Raw genomic sequence first — 19,493 nt, forward strand, 5'->3', positions numbered from 1 at the left:
CCTTTTGGCCAAAGATCAAACGGGGAAGGTGAAGAGGTTGAGTGAGAAGTGTTTGGGAGAGAGAAAAGAGATTTTCTATCAAGAGAAATCGGAGAGAAATGAAATTAAATTTGCGCCGAATCTATATATAGAAACACGAAGCTCATCGAGAACTATCGAGAATTTGTCGAGTACTAATTCTCAAAAGATAAATCTGTCAAGGTGCTGTCAAGAATCTGTCAACGGCCAAAGAACCTCAATGGATCGAACAACTATCGAGCATCTATCAAGCAGATAGAAACTATCTCGATGGATCGAGAATCTGTCGAGAAGCTATTGAGCCAAATTCAAGAAAGTTTCGATGGATCAAGATTGTGTTAACTTCAGTCAAGAAAGGAAGATCAAAGATCTCGATGGATAGTTAGCTATCGAAAAGCTGTCGAGATGTGCAAAAATAGTTTTTCAAAGAAGAGAAAAACACATAAATAAAATGCAGTCAAGCAAGTTACTCAACCAAAGATCCAAACAACATTTTAAGCTCTCAAAAACATCTCTCAAAAAAAAAAAAAAAAAGTCAAGCATTTAGATCCAAAACACACACACACACACTAAACAGGTCCAACCAATTTTATATTTTAAAAACAAGTTAAAACAGTTTAGTGAGCATACATTAACACATGTATTTCTTGTGATGGCCAAATCACATTGTACCTGCACATGTATCCAAAGTAGCAAAGAATGTTGCATGTTGTGTGTGAAAACATCACAAGATTTCATAAGTGTCTACATGTTATGACGATTTAAGATTTATGAAAATCAATTTAACTCACACACAATCATAACTGCTTGATGGGGACTATCACCTTTGAGGTACATCTTATAACTCCCACATCTCCTAGAAGACACGCTTGCAATCATAAGTTAAGCATTTTGATTCTTTTTGCTTTTATTTTATTTGTATATTTTTCTTTTGTTAAGCATATCATGCATGGGCATATGAGAGAAAGAAAAGAAATACCCAATTATGTCAAACTTTTGACATTGCACTTTTGCTATGCCGAAGCATATAGATATCATTTCATGATTGGTAGGCAACAGTGGTGAGATGGTTATTTATGCCTTTCTCTAATGGTTTTCTAGTCCTTCTTGTCAAAAAGTGTGATACGAGTGTTATGTACAAGAGATTACCTAATCTTACTCATCACAAACACGAGCCACAAAGCTCACTTGCTTAGTTATGCATAAAGATGCTCATTTAAGTTACAAAAGATACAAAATTTAGAAAACTTTGTTTCAATGGCCATCCAAGGTATACAAGTACTAACATACACAAACACACATTGTTTTTGCATTTTTCTGATTTTTCAATTTTTTTTATTTTATGAAAAACAAAAATAAAGCAAAACTAAAAACAAACAAATAAAAACATATTAAACAAAGCAAAGCATAAAACTAGAGTGACTTAAAAACAAGAAAACAAAACACACAACTAATGCAAACAAAAAATAAAGGGAGAGAGAAAAGGTGACTAGATCACTTAGAGCCTTTTTCCTTTGAATGTTCAAAATGTGTATAAAACACCTATGAACATTTAGACCCCCAAATTACAAATTACCAATTCAAGCTTATTATCAAACAATGTATGTGCAGAATATGAACATAAGCTAAACACAAAATTGATAAAACAATCTAAACCAAATAAAATCACAACCACAGCAGAAATTAAATGGCAAAAATTAAGGGAAGAGAGATGCAAATACAAAGACAACACAGCAATGTGTTATCAAAGAGGAAACTGAAGTCCTCGACGTAAAACCTCTCCGCCTCCCTCCAAGCAGTAAATAATCCACTAGAAAATCAAGTTGGGATACATGAACAATAGAAGACCCTCCAAGCCTAATCTACCCAATGTATCTAAGCTTTCCAAGCTCCTACTCCAACGAGGTTACGCCGAACCTTTGTTTTCTCTAGCTTATCGGATTCCACTGTAGCCTATAGCATCAACCAATATTAATTGATCCCTTCCTAACTACTTCCCAAGCACCAAAAAGCCTTCTCACAGATATGGATATGGTGAGAAAAGGATTTGGCTGATGAACCTCTCAAGGATGTAACAATGGAGAGGGTGAGAGTTGAAAAATTTGAAGAGTCACTATGTAAAGATTGTGGATGAGTCAATCTTGTTTTTCTCTAGGGTTTCTCTCTCAAAATTCTCTTTGGAAGCTCTCTATATTTCGTGGGTATAAGGGGTATTTATACTGGAGTGAGAAAGGAATGTGAAGAGTCAGTTTTTCAAAACAGAGTGGACTGGTGACTTGGCCTCGCGACTTGACTGAGTCGTGAGTCCAAGCCACGAGTTAACTAAATGGCCAGTCTGGACTTTTTGTTTTGTAGTGCTACAGCTGGCATGACGGTTCAGCTTCTCTGCATGCTTCACTCGTGTGCATCCTCCAGCGGTTTGTTAGTTGCGAGTCCTTACTTCAATGCACAGTCTTGAGCATTTCTTCACACTCTCTCACATACTACCCTTACATGATTCTCACCTAAATACAAGGTTTCTAAGTGTTGAATTACAAGCAAACTGGCACAGAATAAAACCAACAAGATGGTTGATTAAATTCAATCTTACATCCTTCCACACCTTGAAAGAACCTTTCCGTTTGGCAAACCCTTGATCCAACGGTGAGGGGTAAGAATTGAAACCGTTCAAGTTCGAAAGGAACATGAGGGCTTTGAGAAGTTCTCCAAGAGGAGCAAAAGAAGATGGAAATTGATTCTAGTTTTCGGATGAGATCATATTGTTGTTCTGTTGAGTGGCTAACCACTTATAGCAATTAGGTCGAGTATGTCCAGTAGCTCCACAGCAATGACAGGGATGCTGCTTCTTCTGTTTAGACTTTTGATTATTGCTCTTCTTAGCCTTAGGGTTTTTAGTCTCTTTCTTATCAAGCTTAGGGGGTGCTCCTAAGATAGATTTACCCTTGTCTATGTTCTCACAAACTAAAACAGTTTTCACATCATTATTCTCAAATTCAACATTATTAGAAGGTGAAACAAACATAGTAGTACTGGAAGAAGCAATATTAGAGGAAGAGAAATCATACCCCAAATCGATTCGATCAGAAGCAAATTTTTGAAAGCTAAGCATCTCATCAAACTTTGCACTGGAAGTCCTCTCCAATTGAGCTCTAACTTGAAACAGCTCTGCTTCAAGCTTCTTAGTCTTTTTAGCCAAGAAATTGTTTTTAAACCGCAGTACTCCAATAGTCTGATTAGCTTCATCAAACTGTGTGGAAAGCTCTTCTCGATCAGGTTCCACATCACTTAGCTTCTTGGTGGCCAACCTATATAGTTTCTCATGCTTCTTAGAAACCTTGTTCAATTTTTCATAGGCTGTATAGATATCATCTTGATCGTCCATTTTCTCGAACTTAGAATCCACCAAGTCCTCTTCATCATCTACTGTTTCTGAACCCCATCAGTAGGATCAATTGTAGCAGTGAAGACATTCAAGATTCCTTCATCATCATTATCATCTGAATCATCCTCAGGCTCAGTGTCACTCAAGGTAGCAACAAAGGCCTTGCTTTTCCCAATGGTCTTGAGATAAGTTGGACATTCTTGTTTCATGTGTCAGAAACCTTGACATCCGAACCACTTTGGTCTGGAGGGAACAGTGTACTGACTGTCATCCCTAGCATCCTTCTTCCCTCTATCTTAACTCTTGAATTGTGAAGAACTGGATTGGTTACGGTCTTTGTTGATTCCTTTTGCATTGGCATTCTTCATGAACTTTTTGAACTGCCTTGTGATATAGGGTTTCATCTTAGAATCTTCATCATCAGAAGACTCATCGATGTCACTGCTTTTGGCCTTCAGTGACATGCTTTTGCTCTTGCTCTTACTCGATTTCCCAATTCTAGTCAAACCCAATTCATAGGTCTGCAAGTTGCCAACTAGCTCTGTCAAAGGAATTTGATCAATATCCTTTGATTCTTCAATGGCAGTGATCTTGGTATGGAATCTCTTCGGAAGAGATTTGAGCACCTTTCTAACAATCTTGGATTCAGGAATGGTTTCCCCAAGATTAAAAACAGAGTTTACTATGTCCTTGAGCTTGGCATAGAACTCATCGAACGACTTATCCTCCTCCATTTTAATCCCTTCAAAGCTCATGGTAAGCCTCTGAAGCTTTGAATCCTTGATAGCCTTGGTTCCTTCATAGGTTGTCTAGAGGATGGTCCATGCTTCCTTTGCAGTTTCAATGGAGGATATCTTCTTGAATTTCTCATTTGTGACCACACTAAATAAAGCATTCATTGCCCTGCTATTGAAGTTTGTCACTTTGATCTTAGCATCATCCCAATTAGCCAGCACTTCCTTTGGCTTGGTCCAACCTATCTTCACAACCTGCCATGCTTTTTCATCTAATGATTGCAAGAAAGCTCTCATATGTACTTTCCAGTATGCATAGTTAGTGCCATCAAATAAAGGAGGTATAATTAAAGGTTATCCTCTATCCATGACAACAGGGGTCAATGGATCACATAGCAAAGATTAACCCTAATCAAAGTGTGTTTGCTCTGATACCACTTGGTAAGCCAAGAATGTATTGACCCCTTTAGTAACTGAATCAATTAATTTAGCCAAGTTAATTAATTAAGTCAATTAACATACAATAAGCGTGGTAACACAAACAAATCACCAAATAAACTAAATGCAGTGGAAATTAAATTTGACACGAGTGATTTGTTTACGAATGGGAAAAACTACCGTGACAAAACCCCACCGAGTAAATTTAAGATCACCACTCCCGAGAATCCACCATTATCAAAACAAGCGGTTACAAGTAAAGGAATCCCAGTACCTTATACCAACCTACAATTAAACCCTTAGCCTAATACACAATTGGACTTGTAATGTAATGACATTCTCTCCTTTTCAATGCATGGCTCCAAGTACGTGACTAACCAATTGATGCACGGATCCAAGTACGTGACTAACACACCAACTTGAGAACGATGTTGGCTACAAAGTTTTTCAGTTCATTCACACGATGAAGATCAAGAAGCTCCTTGGTTACAAAACCCTACGACGTACAAACACAGCAGCTTCTTCAAGAGAAAAATGTCTAGGGCAAATTGTCTCCAATCACAATATGTTTGCAACAACAAGTGCAACAACCTTATGACGGCCCTTAAAATAATCCTTATATATGTCTAGGGTTGTGAAAAAAGAAAACCTAAACACATCGCTTGGATATGAGTGAAAAACAGTTCTGAAAAACTGATTTTCATAATTCTCGATAGATACAGCTATCAAGCTTATCTATCGAGCTTCACCTTTTAAATCTCGATAGATACATCTGTCAAGATATATGTCAAACTTTAAAGAACAGCACTTCTTCCCTTGATTCTTAGACAGATTTGCATGGCTTCAATACTTGGACTTGAACTCTTATTCCTTGAAATATTAAACACATTCAAAGTCTACCCAATTACAAGTAAAGTGCGTTTGGTCAAAGGATTAGCCAATTCTAAATGACATATGTTCTTAACATGTTCCACATATGTGGTCCTCTGGAAAGCATAACCAAAATCCCCATTTTCTCTTGACCTTTGGTAAGCAAGTCTTGTACCCATTTTTTTAATCAAAAAAAAAGCTGCATGCATGAACTACATTTGGACCTGATCCTCTCACCAAGAAGTACGTAGGCAATCTCCCCAGAGATTCTGTTCACATTTTGATCCACTACTTGTCGGTCTACATTTTGATCTGCATTCATCATACATTCACCACGGTTAAATACTAATTGCAAAGTATGGTGTCTTTTTCAGACATTGATATTCGCTTTTCAAGCTCTGTTAATGATGAGCATTCTATTGACACCTCATTTTGAAACCCGCATTTTACCTCACATGGAGGGTAAAAGGGTAATTTCACCTTAGAAATAGGCATCTTAATTGTGGCCATTAGATCCTTAATTTCATTTCATCAAAATGATTTTGATGTTGTAATGACCAAATCGACTGGTCATAAGCCCTAATCAGACCATCAGATTGAAAGTTATCATCAAATCAAGATTTAATGGCCGAGATGCACTATCACAAATTGAGTCCTACTATATGTGATTGTGAACAATTGATTCCAATTAGTTATAATTATAATTAATTTGAAATTAATGATGTGTCCTAATTTGATTAGTTAGGAATACATCTTATGGTAAGGTTGCACACACATTAAATTCAACATGCAAATTGATTAATGAAATATTGGATGATATGATATGAATGTTGGCCACCATAGTCTAGAAGACCGATTTCACCGGGCAAGGTGCGTGCCTAACACCTTTCCACCTTATAACATAGCCTCCGAGATTAGATCAAGGATTGATAGATCAATGTTTATCCTTGTAATTTTCAATTTCTAGATTGTAACTAGGAAATAAAGCCGTGTATTTTATCTTAGATTGTATCTAGGACCAAAGCCATGTAATTTCTTATGATCAATGTAAATTCATTTGCAAATCAATAAAATGAGGAATTTTCCAATTTTGGATTTCTTATTTATTCCAATAATTAAATAAGTAGCGACTCCATTGTAAAACCCTTAATCTTAAGGGGATAATATAATCAGTCGAACCTCCATTTTGAAAGGCAATAACATGACTCCACCCATTCACGTAGGTTTGGCCCAATGCCAAAATGGGCCGGGGGCGCAGTCTCTCACATTGTGGGAGCCTCATTATGAGTGTAACCGTTGGTTACCTCTTAATAGCTCTCTTGGTTGTTTTGAGTAACGTCTGCCTGAGCTTAAATGGAGATTTGGTTGACTCATGATTGGCCTTTCTAACCATTGGAGCTCGTCGGTTACGAAACCATTAATGACTGCACCATAAATACTACATGGTCGTCCTCTCATGACGACCCTATTGGTTGTATGTTCATCATCTAATGAGACGAGCTTGTAGATGCAACATTTGTCTGCTGCAAGAACGAGCCTATAATTTTAGTACTCATCAAGATTCAATAATTTTATTTGACATTAAGGAGACTTAAAGTAGTTCCCAAGTTAGAATTGTCTCAAAAACTAATAAAAATCTGCATAAAAAATAAAAAAAAATAAAGAACCAATTAAGTTGGAAATCTCAAGTCAAAGTTCCATTTGACACTTTAGGAAGACTTTCATTCAGCATCTCGACTTCGAGTACTCAATTTCAGTTTTTAGTCATTTTCTTCAATTTACCAGCACTTAAGCAAACTTCATGGAAGATAAAAATATGAAAATTCTAACCTTGAGAAGCCTGTAATCACTCAAACTCATCAACCGAGATCTTCTCCTCAATAAATATAAGCTAAAATGCAAAATACACTCTCTAAGTATGATTGAAATTCATTTCAATGCTTTAACTTTACTTTCATTCAATTGACAAAATTTGACAAAAGGCTTGAGAATTGAATAAATTTGAAATTTAGAAGAGGCAATTGAACAAAAGTAAAGTTAGAGAACTGAAATGAACTTCAATCAAACTAAGAGGGTGCGATTTGCATGTTAGCCATAACTATAACAACCCTAAAAGAACTAGTTTAGTCACAATTGAAACTCCATATAGTTGTTAATAAAGCCCAAATCAACTCAATATATGTACGATTTCTCGAACTTATATCTCTGACATTCTCGTCAAGACCCACTTTATGGGGCAATGTCTTTGAGACCACATAGGGTTACCAGGCTAACTCTGATACCATTTGTAACAACATGAGGAATTTGCTAGCCACATTTGCGCTATTCCAAAAAAGAACTAGTCTAATCACAAAGAGTCTTAATTGTGATTAGACTAGTTCACACTTCCAAGAGTTTAATCACAATTAAGACTCTTTGTGATTATTAATAAAGTCTAGATTAACCCAATATATGTTCGATGTGGGACTCAAAACAGATCCACACAAACACACACTCAATCAATATCCAATCAAATATGGAGTGTCATAATAAATAGAGTGAAAGCTCGAAAATGTGTTAAAACACGAGCTATTTAGACCACAAAATCAAAGATACGGCTCGATTGATTTTACTCTAACTTAATACTAAGTGCGGAATAGAGTAAATGCGAGCGGATAAACAAACAAACTACTCTAACTCATAATCATTATAACACAGCAGTAAAATGAAAGGTAAAAGAGTATGGAAGAAGAATACAAACACAAGATAACACGCCGATGTGTTATCGAAGAGGAAATCAAAGAACTCAGCGAAAAACCTCTTCGTCGCCCTCCAAGCGGTAACCGATCCACTAGACAATCAGTTGGGATACACGAATAACAAAAGACCCTCCAAGCCTAGTCTACCCAATGCACCTAAGCCCTCTAAACTCCTACTCCAACAAGGCTTCTCGGAACCGTTTCTTTTCTAGCTCTTTGGATCCCGCAATACGCCCGATTGCATCCGTCAAAGCCTGGCTTCTTCCAATGCTTCCCAGCAGCACCAAAACCTCACTTGACACTCTGAAAAGGGTGTGGTAAGTGTTTGGGCTATCAACCTCTGAATGGTATGGAAATGGAGAGATAGGAGTTGAGGAAAATCCACAAATAATTATGTAGAGAATTATGGGTATAACAATCTCTAACTCTCAATGATTGTGGCTAGAGTTTTCTCTCAGAATCACTTCTCAACATATGTGGGTAATGGGGGTATATATAGTATGGGTAAGGATAGAGTGTATCAGAAATGACAATCTGGCAAAACAGAATGTTTCGCGAGTGTCTCGTGAGAAGGCCTTACCCACGAGACACTCGCGAAAACCAATTGTCTCCATCTTGTCTTAACTCTTCGCATTCCAGTCATGTGCAGGGCACATGCATCACTTCCCGAGAAGCTTACTCGCGAGCTACCCCTGAAAACAGATTCAGTCTTCAATTAGCCTTGACTCTTCACACTTTCTCTCTCTCACACACAACTCTTACAAATAAAAACCCACATGAAATACAGGGTACATAACATTGAACAAAATTACAATCAAATTTGGCACAGAATTAAAGCCAACAAAAACATAGTTGTAAATTACAACTTTACATAGAGGAAGAGTTCTCACTTCCAATGAGTAGCCAAGAGAAAATTTTTGAGAAAGATCATAAGGAGGCTCTAATCCTTTTAGTTAGTTCACAATTCAGTAATCTCATTAAATTCATTGCTCACCAACCTTATAATAGTCTCAAAATACTACCTAATTATTCATAAACACAAAACTTTAATGTAAGGATCTACCCTCCAATTCCTAGCTCATTAAGCCCTGTGCATACATTTAAATTTTCGCAAACCGATGTGTGTTAGATCTAAATTATTGTGTTTCAATTGATCAAAAACATGTTTTTTTTTTATGACATGGCCATAATTAGTACCAAACATGCTAGTTTAGAATTAGGGTTCATATGTTGTTATGCTGCTTAAAAAAAAAAAAAAAAATCAAAACCCTAGTTATTAGATCTTGTTTTCCTATTAACATGGTATCTTTGTTTATGATGTGTTTGGATGAATGCATTAGGCCAGATGGATGCTAACTGTAAGTTCCGTGATCCATACCCTATTTAGATGACATATCGGCATGTTGATTCCTTCTCACAAAGGCGAGGTGCATAGTACTTAACCTCCCTCAAAGCGGTTTTAGACTCAAAGTCAGTGCAAGCCTGGGAGTATGTAGTGCCTCTTAAAAAGAGACTTATGGAGTCACCACCTGGTTATAGGTTCAGGAACTAAAACATGACTTTATGAAGTTCTACCTACCAAACTGGGTCTGGAGTTAAGATACAAGATGGAAAGATATTAGGCACCCCAAGCCTGCCCAACCATAGTTGGCCTTCATATATTGTTACTGGATAGTGGATAAATGGTGTCTATCTAATGAGCCTATGTGAACGTGCGCATGCATCTAAGCCCTAGAGTTCGTCTACGGATCATGTGAACAGACAAAGTAGAAAGCAAGAAAAAATTATGTGAAAGGCAATCAATTGTGTGAATGTTATGAAGATATAGGCATACGATGTCTGATCATGTGAATATGGAAGCATGTAAAGATATGAACATCCAAGCATGTGTACATATGAGCACGTGAGCATCCAAACATGTGAGCATGTGAGCATCCAAGCATGAAAACATATCATCCAAGTGTGGCGCATGTGAGCAACCAAGTATGTGAATATGGAAGCATCTAGGCATGTAAGCATATGAGCACACAGTTATGTGAACATGTGATTATCAAAGCATCTAGACATATGAGCATAAGGATATACAAGCATACAAGCATGTGAGCTTGAGGGCATACTAGCATGTGAATATCAATACAAGTGAGCATATGATCGTCAAAGAAAGTGAGCATGTGATCATCAAAGCATATGAGCATGGGAGCATGTGATCATCAAAGCATGTAGACATGTGAGTATACAAGCATATGGACACGTGAGGATGTAAGCATACATGCATATGGGCACATACAAGCATGTAAGAATATATAAGCATTTGAACATCTAAACACGTACCTCTTACCACCCAATCACCTCAGAATTTAAGCACAATCATCAAAGCGCATGAGTGCATGAATGTCCATCTACATGATCACCTAAGCATCTAAACATATCATCATCCAAGTGTGTGCACACGTAAATACAAACAAAGGGTCGATGCTTAATGAGAATTAATGATTAAGTCTAATGTAGGAGTGACACTTAATTGGAATGGAGTCTTCATTATTTTTGAATGTCTTTCCTTTATTAAACTCAACATCAATTATTAAATATGTCCTTGATTTTTAAATGTGCTCTTGTCTTTTAATGCGCTCTTCAATCAATTGACTCTTATTGCCTTAGGTATCAAATTAGTTTATATTCATACATCCAAATCTATTAGAAAGGATCCTCATATTAAATTAACCATCAATTTTTTTTGTCATTTCTTAATTAACCTTTAAATTCAAATTTAACTATCTATAATATATTAGGCAATATGATCTTCTAATTGTCAACCATTAATGTTTGTCAACTATTTTGGAATTAAACCCTTAAGTCTTTTAGGAAAGATTAGCATTTAATACCTCATTAATCACTTGTCTTTTCCTTGATTAAATTTTAGGTTTAAATTCAAATTAGTCATCCTTTATCATTAAAGCTTGATCATCACCAATTTGGAAAGATTTTAATCTTAAATTAGACTATTAAGACTTTCCTTGTAAAAGAGAATCATATTTAAATATTGGCATTTAAATCTAATTGATTATAATCTTTTATAGGAAATCTTTTAGTCTTCCGTGCATATAAGACCATTATCTTTTAGGAAATATCTCAAAATTAATGTTTGATTAGCTTTAATGATTATCTTTCAAATTTTATGACCCTTGAACCATTGTTAGATATTTTTGGTATTTTGAACATATTACATGAGATACAAAAGGAAACAAAACAAGACAGAATATATACACTTAAAGCAGATTAGGCAAATTAAGGAAAGATAATAAAACAGCATTAAAAGCAAATAAAAATAAGAAGGAAAGAAATATGGGTTTTGTCCAGATTGGCGTATGCCATAAGAAAGATGTGTATGCATCCTTCTACCGATATACGCACCTAGGCTTCAAGCTAGATTTCTAGGAAAGCAGCCAAACAAGAACCCTGACCGTCTAAAACATGCAAACGCATACGCATCTTATCCCATGCATACACATCTCAAGGCAGATTAGGGCTATAAAATTTCTTTAGCACAATCAAGAAAATAAACCAAACCAAAGGCACAAAACAGATTATGTACACATAAAATAACATATTAAGACTTAAAAACAACAAGAAACATAAAGGAAACAAGAATTGAGGAGGAGAACATGGATCATGGTAAAGATCCATATCTCCTCCTAGTAGCACTTACAGTGATGCTATTTTATCGATCCCTCAGCTGAAATCAACTACCGTAGCTTTGTGTTTGAATCTACAATTTGAACAAATGTTGATTTTTTTGGGGTTTTGATGAAGAAACCCAAGACTAACAAAATGGTGGTTGAAGGATCTTAAAAATGATAAGTGTAATTAAGAAATCATAAGGAAAATATTAGTTTTCTAACAATAGAAAGTTAGAAAACTCAATCAAGTGCTCATAAAAACTGTCCTTGCACTATTTGAAACTCACTAAGTATTCTGGAGTGATTTTGAAAGAACTTCCGCTATGGGTGAAAAGTTGGGATCCTTTTGGTGGTGGAAAGTAGGGGTATTTTATAGGCTTGGTGGAGGATAGGGTTTGGTGGGACATTTTAATCAATCAAGGAGCTAGATTAATTGATCAAAAATCCCACCAAAAAGGGGGAAAAAAAAAATCAATTTTAGGCTTCTGAACAAAGAGTACATACGCATTCACATTGGGTGCATACACATCCGTACACACGCATGCACACTCTTTATAAGCCTTTTGGAAGTTGGGCTTAAAAATGGGTACTGGGCTTGAAAATGAAGTTTAGGCTTAAGCTTGGTTTCTTGGGCTACATTTTGGGCTCTATTAAGTCATTGGGCACCTCACTCAGATCATTTTGGTAGCGAATTAATTTCTCGTTATTGAGACTAGGGGGCTCAGATATAGGTGGGAATGAAATAGATAGTCTACACTAATAACTTCAGGCCTTCACCGCATATTGCCATGTATTTGTGTTAGACAGAACAACGATATCCTTTCGATCAGCACAACTTAAAGGGAGTGATGCCTGACAATAATGCCAACAATCAACTGCAATTTGTTTTTATATCAACTCTTCCCGATGTCAATGACATTACAAAGCTTTTTTTGCCATTGAACTTCCAAGTGGTTAGTGGATAGACGAGGTACATGAGTAGAACGTAGAAGGCGAGGTACATGAACAGAACATAGAAGGCTATGAATTAGATAACCTCTGTTTGCATATTTGAATAATATTAATAACTTATTATATCAGATGAACTCTGTCCAAGAATTACGAAAGTTATGTGTTAAGATTGTGTATTAGCTCACTGCATTGTGATCAGAGGCACTACAAAGAGAAGCAAGAGCTTCATTGGTTGCAGCAGTAGCATGACTCTCTGCCATGGCCAAGGAAATCCAAGCTCTAATACCAAATGCAATGGTTCAATTGAATTACCCTTGTGTTGTAGCTGAATTCGAGGACAGCTCGGCCTCCTTATAACAGAGAGAGGGAGGGAGAGATGTTGGGAGAGTAGAGTGAATGAGTAAGAGTAGTCTTTATTTCTTAGCTTTACAACAATACTACCAGACCCTTTATACAATCTGCAACGAACTGGTATAACCAACTAGCACAGCTGCATAACTAACTCTTGCACAGCTGGCCAACCCTCCTAACTACCCTTGTTAACTAACTCTAGCACAATGCAGTACAAGTATACAAATGTAAAGCTAATGCCACCAATAGCTAATAGAATCAGCAACCACAATGCACTCAAATGCCACAACAGCACACAATGCAGTGAGCTAATACACAATCCTAACAATTCCCTCTCCCTTAAAGCACCTTGCCCATAAGATGAGGAACGGAATTGTCACTCAGGTGTTGATGCAGTGGCAAGGTGAGAGCAAGGATGATGCCACTTGGAAAAATTTTGTTTGATATTCAACAAAAATTTCCATACCTTATGGGCAAGGTGCTTTAGGGGAGAGGGAATGGTTAGGACTGTGTATTAGCTCACTGCATTGTGTGCTGCTGTAGCATTGAGTGCATTGTGGTATTACTGATTCTATTAGCTGTTGATGGCATTAGCTTTACATTTGTATACTTGTACTGCATTGTGCTAGAGTTAGTTAACAAGGGTAGTTAGTAGGGTTGGCCAACTGTGCTAGTTGGTTATGGCAGTTAGTTGCAGATTGTCTAAAGGGTCTGGTAGTATTGTTGTAAAGCTAAGAAATAAAGACTACTCTTACTCATACACTCTACTCTCCCAACATCTCTCCCTCCCTCTCTCTGTTATAAGGAGGCCTAGCTGTCCTCGAATTCAGCTACAACAAAAGGGTAATTCAATTGAACCCTTGCATTATGCGACTTGTCACATAGATGATCATCTTTCATGTCTTCACTATCAATACCAGAACTGAATGAAAGACGTATTTGTTCTTTACACGTTTTTTATAATAATAATAATAATAATCCTTTTGATTTTATTAACAATAAATAAATTTTGAGCTGTATAAGTATAAACTGAAGTAATAATAAAAAATAAATAAATAAATATAAGGGATTAATGTTAGTGATTCAATAACTTGACTATTGAGAACGTTTGCAACAAGTAAGCACACAGTCCTCCAGAAACTGGGTCAGCTGCAGAGTATACAGTTTTGGATCATTTCTAAAATGATCAACATGAGGTGTGGATACAAAGTTGCATGCCCTGACCTCACGCCCAGCCCTCCGCTGCTCCTTTATGAAAGATTCCACAGAACCTGCAGGAATGACTCTGTCTGCAGAGCTATAGATGTACAATTGTGGACAGCTTGGTTGTCCTGATGATAGCAAGCCCAATACATCAGAAAGCCTCCTGTAATTCAATGAAAAGTTTACAGTAGTTTAGAGACCAGTCAAGTCCAGCTTATTGATTATGCTAAACTGCAACAAAACTCTTATAACAACTAAGTCACTGACAGCAGTTTGTAGCATAGATAAGCATTTTCACCATTGCTGTAATATTACACTAATAAAACTCAACCTCTGAGCAATTTCTCAGTCATAGATGTTTGCATTCACGGGAAAATTTCAATAAATGCTTAGCTGCACAGGTGCTATAAAAAAATAAAAAAGGGGGAGGGGGGGGGGGTGGAGAGGGGAGGGAGGGAATGATCACATTCTATCTAGAAAATACTTATAAATGAATCATAAACGATGTTAAAATTTTAGTATATAATAACTACCTGTTAACTTCAGGAAGATTCAAAACCACCTCAAAGAACTTCTCCAGAACTAATAGCAAAGCAGCTTCAGTCACTGCTGGTTTAGGTTCCACAACTTCTTTGCTGCCAACCAATACCTTCATGCCTGATTCATTTGAGCAAATAGTTCCCTTCGTTGCAACACTATGTTTTTTGAGAAAAGCTGCAGAGAAACCTGATGCCCAGACCTAAATAGAAAAAATGAAGAACTAAATAAACATTGTCCAGTACATTCATCCAAAATATAGTTGACACACACTTGAAAGACTCTGAATGATAACACAGACATCAAAATCTCCACAAACCATAGGGTCCTCTCTCTCTCTCTCTCTCTCTCTCTCTCTCTACACCTCCTCCCCCCCCAAAAACAAAAGGAAAAAAGAAATCCAAATGCTGATCTCTCAACTTACTGATAAAAAGGGTATTGTCTATCATAAAAGGCAGTGAGAATATACAATCAACACCAAAAGAAGCATGTAAAAACAATCAAAATTAACACAATGCACAAGACATGGAATATGTATTGAGTTCTTCTATAGACACATTTTGACACAACTTGTACATTTGTCAATGTGTGATTGGATTACATCACTTACACATGGAGCCCACCATTAGTTCTCGTGAAAATTAATCCAATCAACACTTGACATGTGGACTAGTTGCAATAAAGCGTGCAAGAATGCGTCTCTAGACTTTTTGATATTATATTGGAATTTAAGATCACACAAAATGTCAACACACAGCCTATAGTTTCACTTTTTTATGATTATTTTGGGCAGGATCTCCCAGATATATTTAGGTGTTCCAAAATTGATAATTAACTATAGGTCACCACTCATCAACAAAGCATGGATGAACATTTCTAATAGCCAACAGGACACAAAAATGCCATGTGTGATACACAATGGGATGTCAATGACAAAAGTCTACTCCTCCCTCCTCCCCAACATGAGAGTATTGTCTCATTAAACAAGTCAATAAAAACCTCCATAAAAACTGGCAGTATCATTTACCTGTGGATCAGGTGCTGCCACTGGTGCAGAATCTACAATGCAACCCCTTATCCTTCCCATCAAAGAAGGATCCTGCTTCTTAAACTTCTCCAAAATAACCCCATACCTGTTTGCAAGATCAATTCAAAAAAAAAAAAAAAAAAACAATTCTACTGAGAGCAGAAAATAAGAAAAGAGCATAAGGGTGGGTGTATTCAAAAGAGAGTGAACTCACGTTAACCATCCAGTGTTGCTAAAGGTATGAAAAACCAGATTCTTTCCATGCTCCTCTTCTAACCAATCAGCCAAATGGTTCACAAGCAAATCTATATGCTCTTCAGCTTTCCCACCAACCTGGTAACTGAGAATCTCAGCCATTGGGAAAGTAAAGGTAATGGCATGAAACCCCCTGGAAGTATACAACTCTGCATACGTATTAAGATGTTTTTGCTTTGCTCCCAACCATCCAAGCAAAACCACCACTGTCCTAGACTTTGCGGATGAACAATCAGAAGTACCCGAAACATCAATTGCATTCGGCTCTGGTAAATGCCATCTATACATAACCTCAGAAGAAGAAGGCGAGGAGGTAGTTATACAAGCAGTTGGCTTTAGAGGCTTAGCCAACTCTGCAGGATGAAACAAATTGAGAAGAGCCGGAGAAGAATACAACAAAGAGGGAACAAAATTGCGGCCCGAATCAGGAACCGGCGGGAAGTTAATGTTGGGAAGAGGTACTCGAATTCTGGTTACAAAAGAAAAGTTGGCAAGCTTAGAAACGGAGAAATGAGAAATCCATGATGGCTTGGGTTGTTGTTGCTGTTGTTGTAAGGAATTGGAAGTTGAGGAGTCGACGAAATCTGATGTAGAAGAAGAAGAAGTATCAGAGGATTTGTGAAGGGGCAGTTTTTCAGCAGAAACAAAAGCTACAGCAACTGTGGTAGCCGCAGCTAAAGGGCGTTGAAGGATTCCTGAGAAGGAACCCATATTGGAAATAAAGCTCAAAATCTCTCATAACAATAAATAAATACCAAGCAAGCAAATTGAGGATTAAAATAAAAATGGGAATGAACAAACTAAAAGAGACGTTGAGCGCAAGAGAAAGAAGAACAAAAATATATAGGAAAGCAGATTGAGTGAGTATATTCGATAGAAAAGAAGAAGAAGAAGAAGAATATAGGATAGAGGTGGGGAATATTCGTTAACCTGTGAGCGTGTTCAACAACAACAAAACAAAACAAAATTAATCAGGCTGCCAACCGTTGTCGACAGCCCGATTCTCACTGTATATTAACTATGCACACACCTACCGACCAAAGAGAATAATCAAATTTGTACTACTTCCCATTTCAACAACAAGTACCTTCCTCTTCCCCTTCCTCTTCCTCTTCCTGCAACAAACAAAGTTATTTTTACCATCAAATTAAATAAAGATAAAAGATTAATTTTCTTCATAATAAAAACATTGATGAATTAAAGGGGGAAAAAACATGTGCCAAAACTTCATCTTCTTAACGGTGGCTAGCCTAGGGCAATTCCATAAAATGTTTTTAAAAAATAGTTGTTAGTTGTTAAATGCATGCATTGGTTTTCCTATTTGTATTATTTAAATGGGTTTTACTAAGTAAATATTAAAAATTTATTTTAAGAAATTTTAAAAAAAAAAACGAAAGAAAAATAACAATAACAATAACTAACTGATTTGCCAGTTTTTTCAATTTTTTATAAAAAAATTTCTAAATTGTATGCCTTAATTAAAGAGAAAAGAAAATGGGCAACAGTAGAAGGAGGTGAGATGAGTAAGAAAGTAATAGGAATGGGTCTTTTTCTTTCTTTTCTTTTTTTTAAGATAAAAATTCTAATTTAGTCTAATATAAAGTATATACCGTAGGGATGAGTCATTTTCAAAGTGTCAGCGTAGAGATTGAGTGAATCGAGTTCTGCCTCCGATGATTTAGGAATAAGAGACCCACCCACATACACTTAGGGTCCGTTTGGATACAGTTGAAAATTGAAAACTGAAACTGAAAATTGAAAAATACTGTAGCGAAATAATTTTTAAATATGTGAATAGTATCATGGGACCCATTTTTAATGAAAAAGTTACTGAAAAGTGAAATTTGTGGGTCCGTAAACAGTACACGATGTGCTGTGATTGGTCAAAAAAATTTGAAAAGTCAAAGTTTGCGGCTACTGTTCATTAAACAGTGCATGAACAGTAGCCACAACACCCAAAACGCGTGAAAAAAAAAAAAAAAAAAAAAAAAAAACTGAAAAACGCAAACGCAGATTGGGCAGAAAACGCCCAATCCAAACGCACTCTTACTACTCCAACTCCAACTTAAACTAAACAAAAGAAAATGAATAACTTCTTCTTATCATCATCATCATCATCATCATCATCATCATCATCTATACTAATATTGTCCTGTTTCTAAAAATAACCATCATTAATTTATTAATATTCTTAATTTGATCCTACCTTATTTTTAAAACTATTTAAAAAAAATTAATAAATAATTAAAAAATCAATTTAATTAGAGCACCTTCTTAGTTGATAACTCTTATAAAAAATAAAAAATAAAAAGTTGATAAATTTATTTAAAGATAGTTTTGTAAACTTGTAGACAAAATAATAAATAATATTCCTTTAAAAAGTTTAACCTTTTAACAAATAAATTAAGACATAAAAAGTATACCATATTTCGGTAATACCAATTCAATATCTATTTTGCTATTTCCTACGTTTCAAAAATCACATCAAATTATTTTAATAAATGATTAATTTATCTTTTCGAGAATATAGAAAATTGTGATTAATTTATTAGAATAATTTGATGTGATTTTTTAAAACAGATGTCAATCATAGAAAACAAATAAACTGATGTTTAACAAAAACAAAAGTTTAGATATGGCCGGGAATATGGGATTCCCAATTCCGCTAACGTTACGTTATCAAGAAGAGTCAATGAACCAAACCCGCTAAGTACAGTTGTGACCGAGGAGGTTGAATGGAAAATCGAGTCAAACCCAAAACTCACCAAAATTTGTAATGAAAAGCCAAAACCCAATTCACAATTTCCGCTATTCTCTATCTCTCAAACCATTTTGTTGTTATTTCAAAAATACCTACTAGATCCGCAGCAGAAAATTAGGGAAACCCTAAAATTTGTATCATTCAAAATTATGTAGAATAGAATGGAATTGGATAAACTCGGCCAGATAAAGAAAATTAAAATTTATAATAAGAATATATATGAAATCCTTTGATAATGGAGAATAACACAAAAAGAGAGAGAGAGAGAGAGAGAGAGAGAGAGAGAGAGGAAAAAAAAAACCAACCTGTGATAGAAAGAGGAAAGGGTCTTCTTCTTCTTCTTCTTCTTCTTCTTATTGTTTGGTTTGATTTGGACAAAGAATGAATGAAGAATTAGAGGAGGAGCAATGTAAATGTATTATTATATATAAATATATCGGAGATGGAATTTTTTATTTTATTGTGTTTGCTTTCCTCCTAAATAGTATATAAAAAAAAATAAATAAATACAAGTGGTGTGGTGTGGTGTGGTTTTTTCACGGTCTGCGGTT

The 19,493-nt window shown here is 36.0% G+C and overlaps 1 protein-coding gene across 3 annotated transcripts; it reads right to left on the minus strand.

Annotated features, from left to right (window-relative positions):
* Window positions 1-14,180: 14,180 nt before the first annotated feature.
* Window positions 14,181-19,493, minus strand: LOC115981912 (transmembrane protein 53). 3 transcript variants are annotated; one of them, XM_031104341.1, is made up of 5 exons: window positions 19,248-19,493; window positions 16,141-17,296; window positions 15,927-16,032; window positions 14,896-15,101; window positions 14,181-14,525 (listed from the first exon to the last, which is right to left on the minus strand). In XM_031104341.1, exons 2-5 carry the CDS (start codon window positions 16,890-16,892, stop codon window positions 14,255-14,257), a joined length of 1,335 nt encoding a protein of 444 aa, XP_030960201.1. In that variant the 5' UTR covers window positions 16,893-17,296; window positions 19,248-19,493; the 3' UTR covers window positions 14,181-14,254. The 3 variants fall into 3 exon arrangements, with proteins under 3 accessions (XP_030960201.1, XP_030960203.1, XP_030960202.1); XM_031104343.1 differs by lacking the exon at window positions 19,248-19,493 and adding an exon at window positions 17,792-17,888; XM_031104342.1 differs by lacking the exon at window positions 19,248-19,493 and having other exon boundaries at window positions 16,141-17,383.

Source organism: Quercus lobata, chromosome 3 (assembly GCF_001633185.2).
Source record: "Quercus lobata isolate SW786 chromosome 3, ValleyOak3.0 Primary Assembly, whole genome shotgun sequence".
Lineage (NCBI taxonomy): Eukaryota > Viridiplantae > Streptophyta > Magnoliopsida > Fagales > Fagaceae > Quercus > Quercus lobata.

Bases quoted from the DNA above. Each gene is read 5' to 3' on its own strand.
- LOC115981912 (XM_031104341.1), bottom strand. From the start codon at position 16,892: ATGGGTTCCTTCTCAGGAATCCTTCAACGCCCTTTAGCTGCGGCTACC. The intron at 16,033-16,140 runs GTGAGTTCACTC...TCTTGCAAACAG, and splicing joins AGCAACACTGGATGGTTAAC to GTATGGGGTTATTTTGGAGA. The intron at 15,102-15,926 runs GTAAATGATACT...TTTTCTATTTAG, and splicing joins TGGCAGCACCTGATCCACAG to GTCTGGGCATCAGGTTTCTC.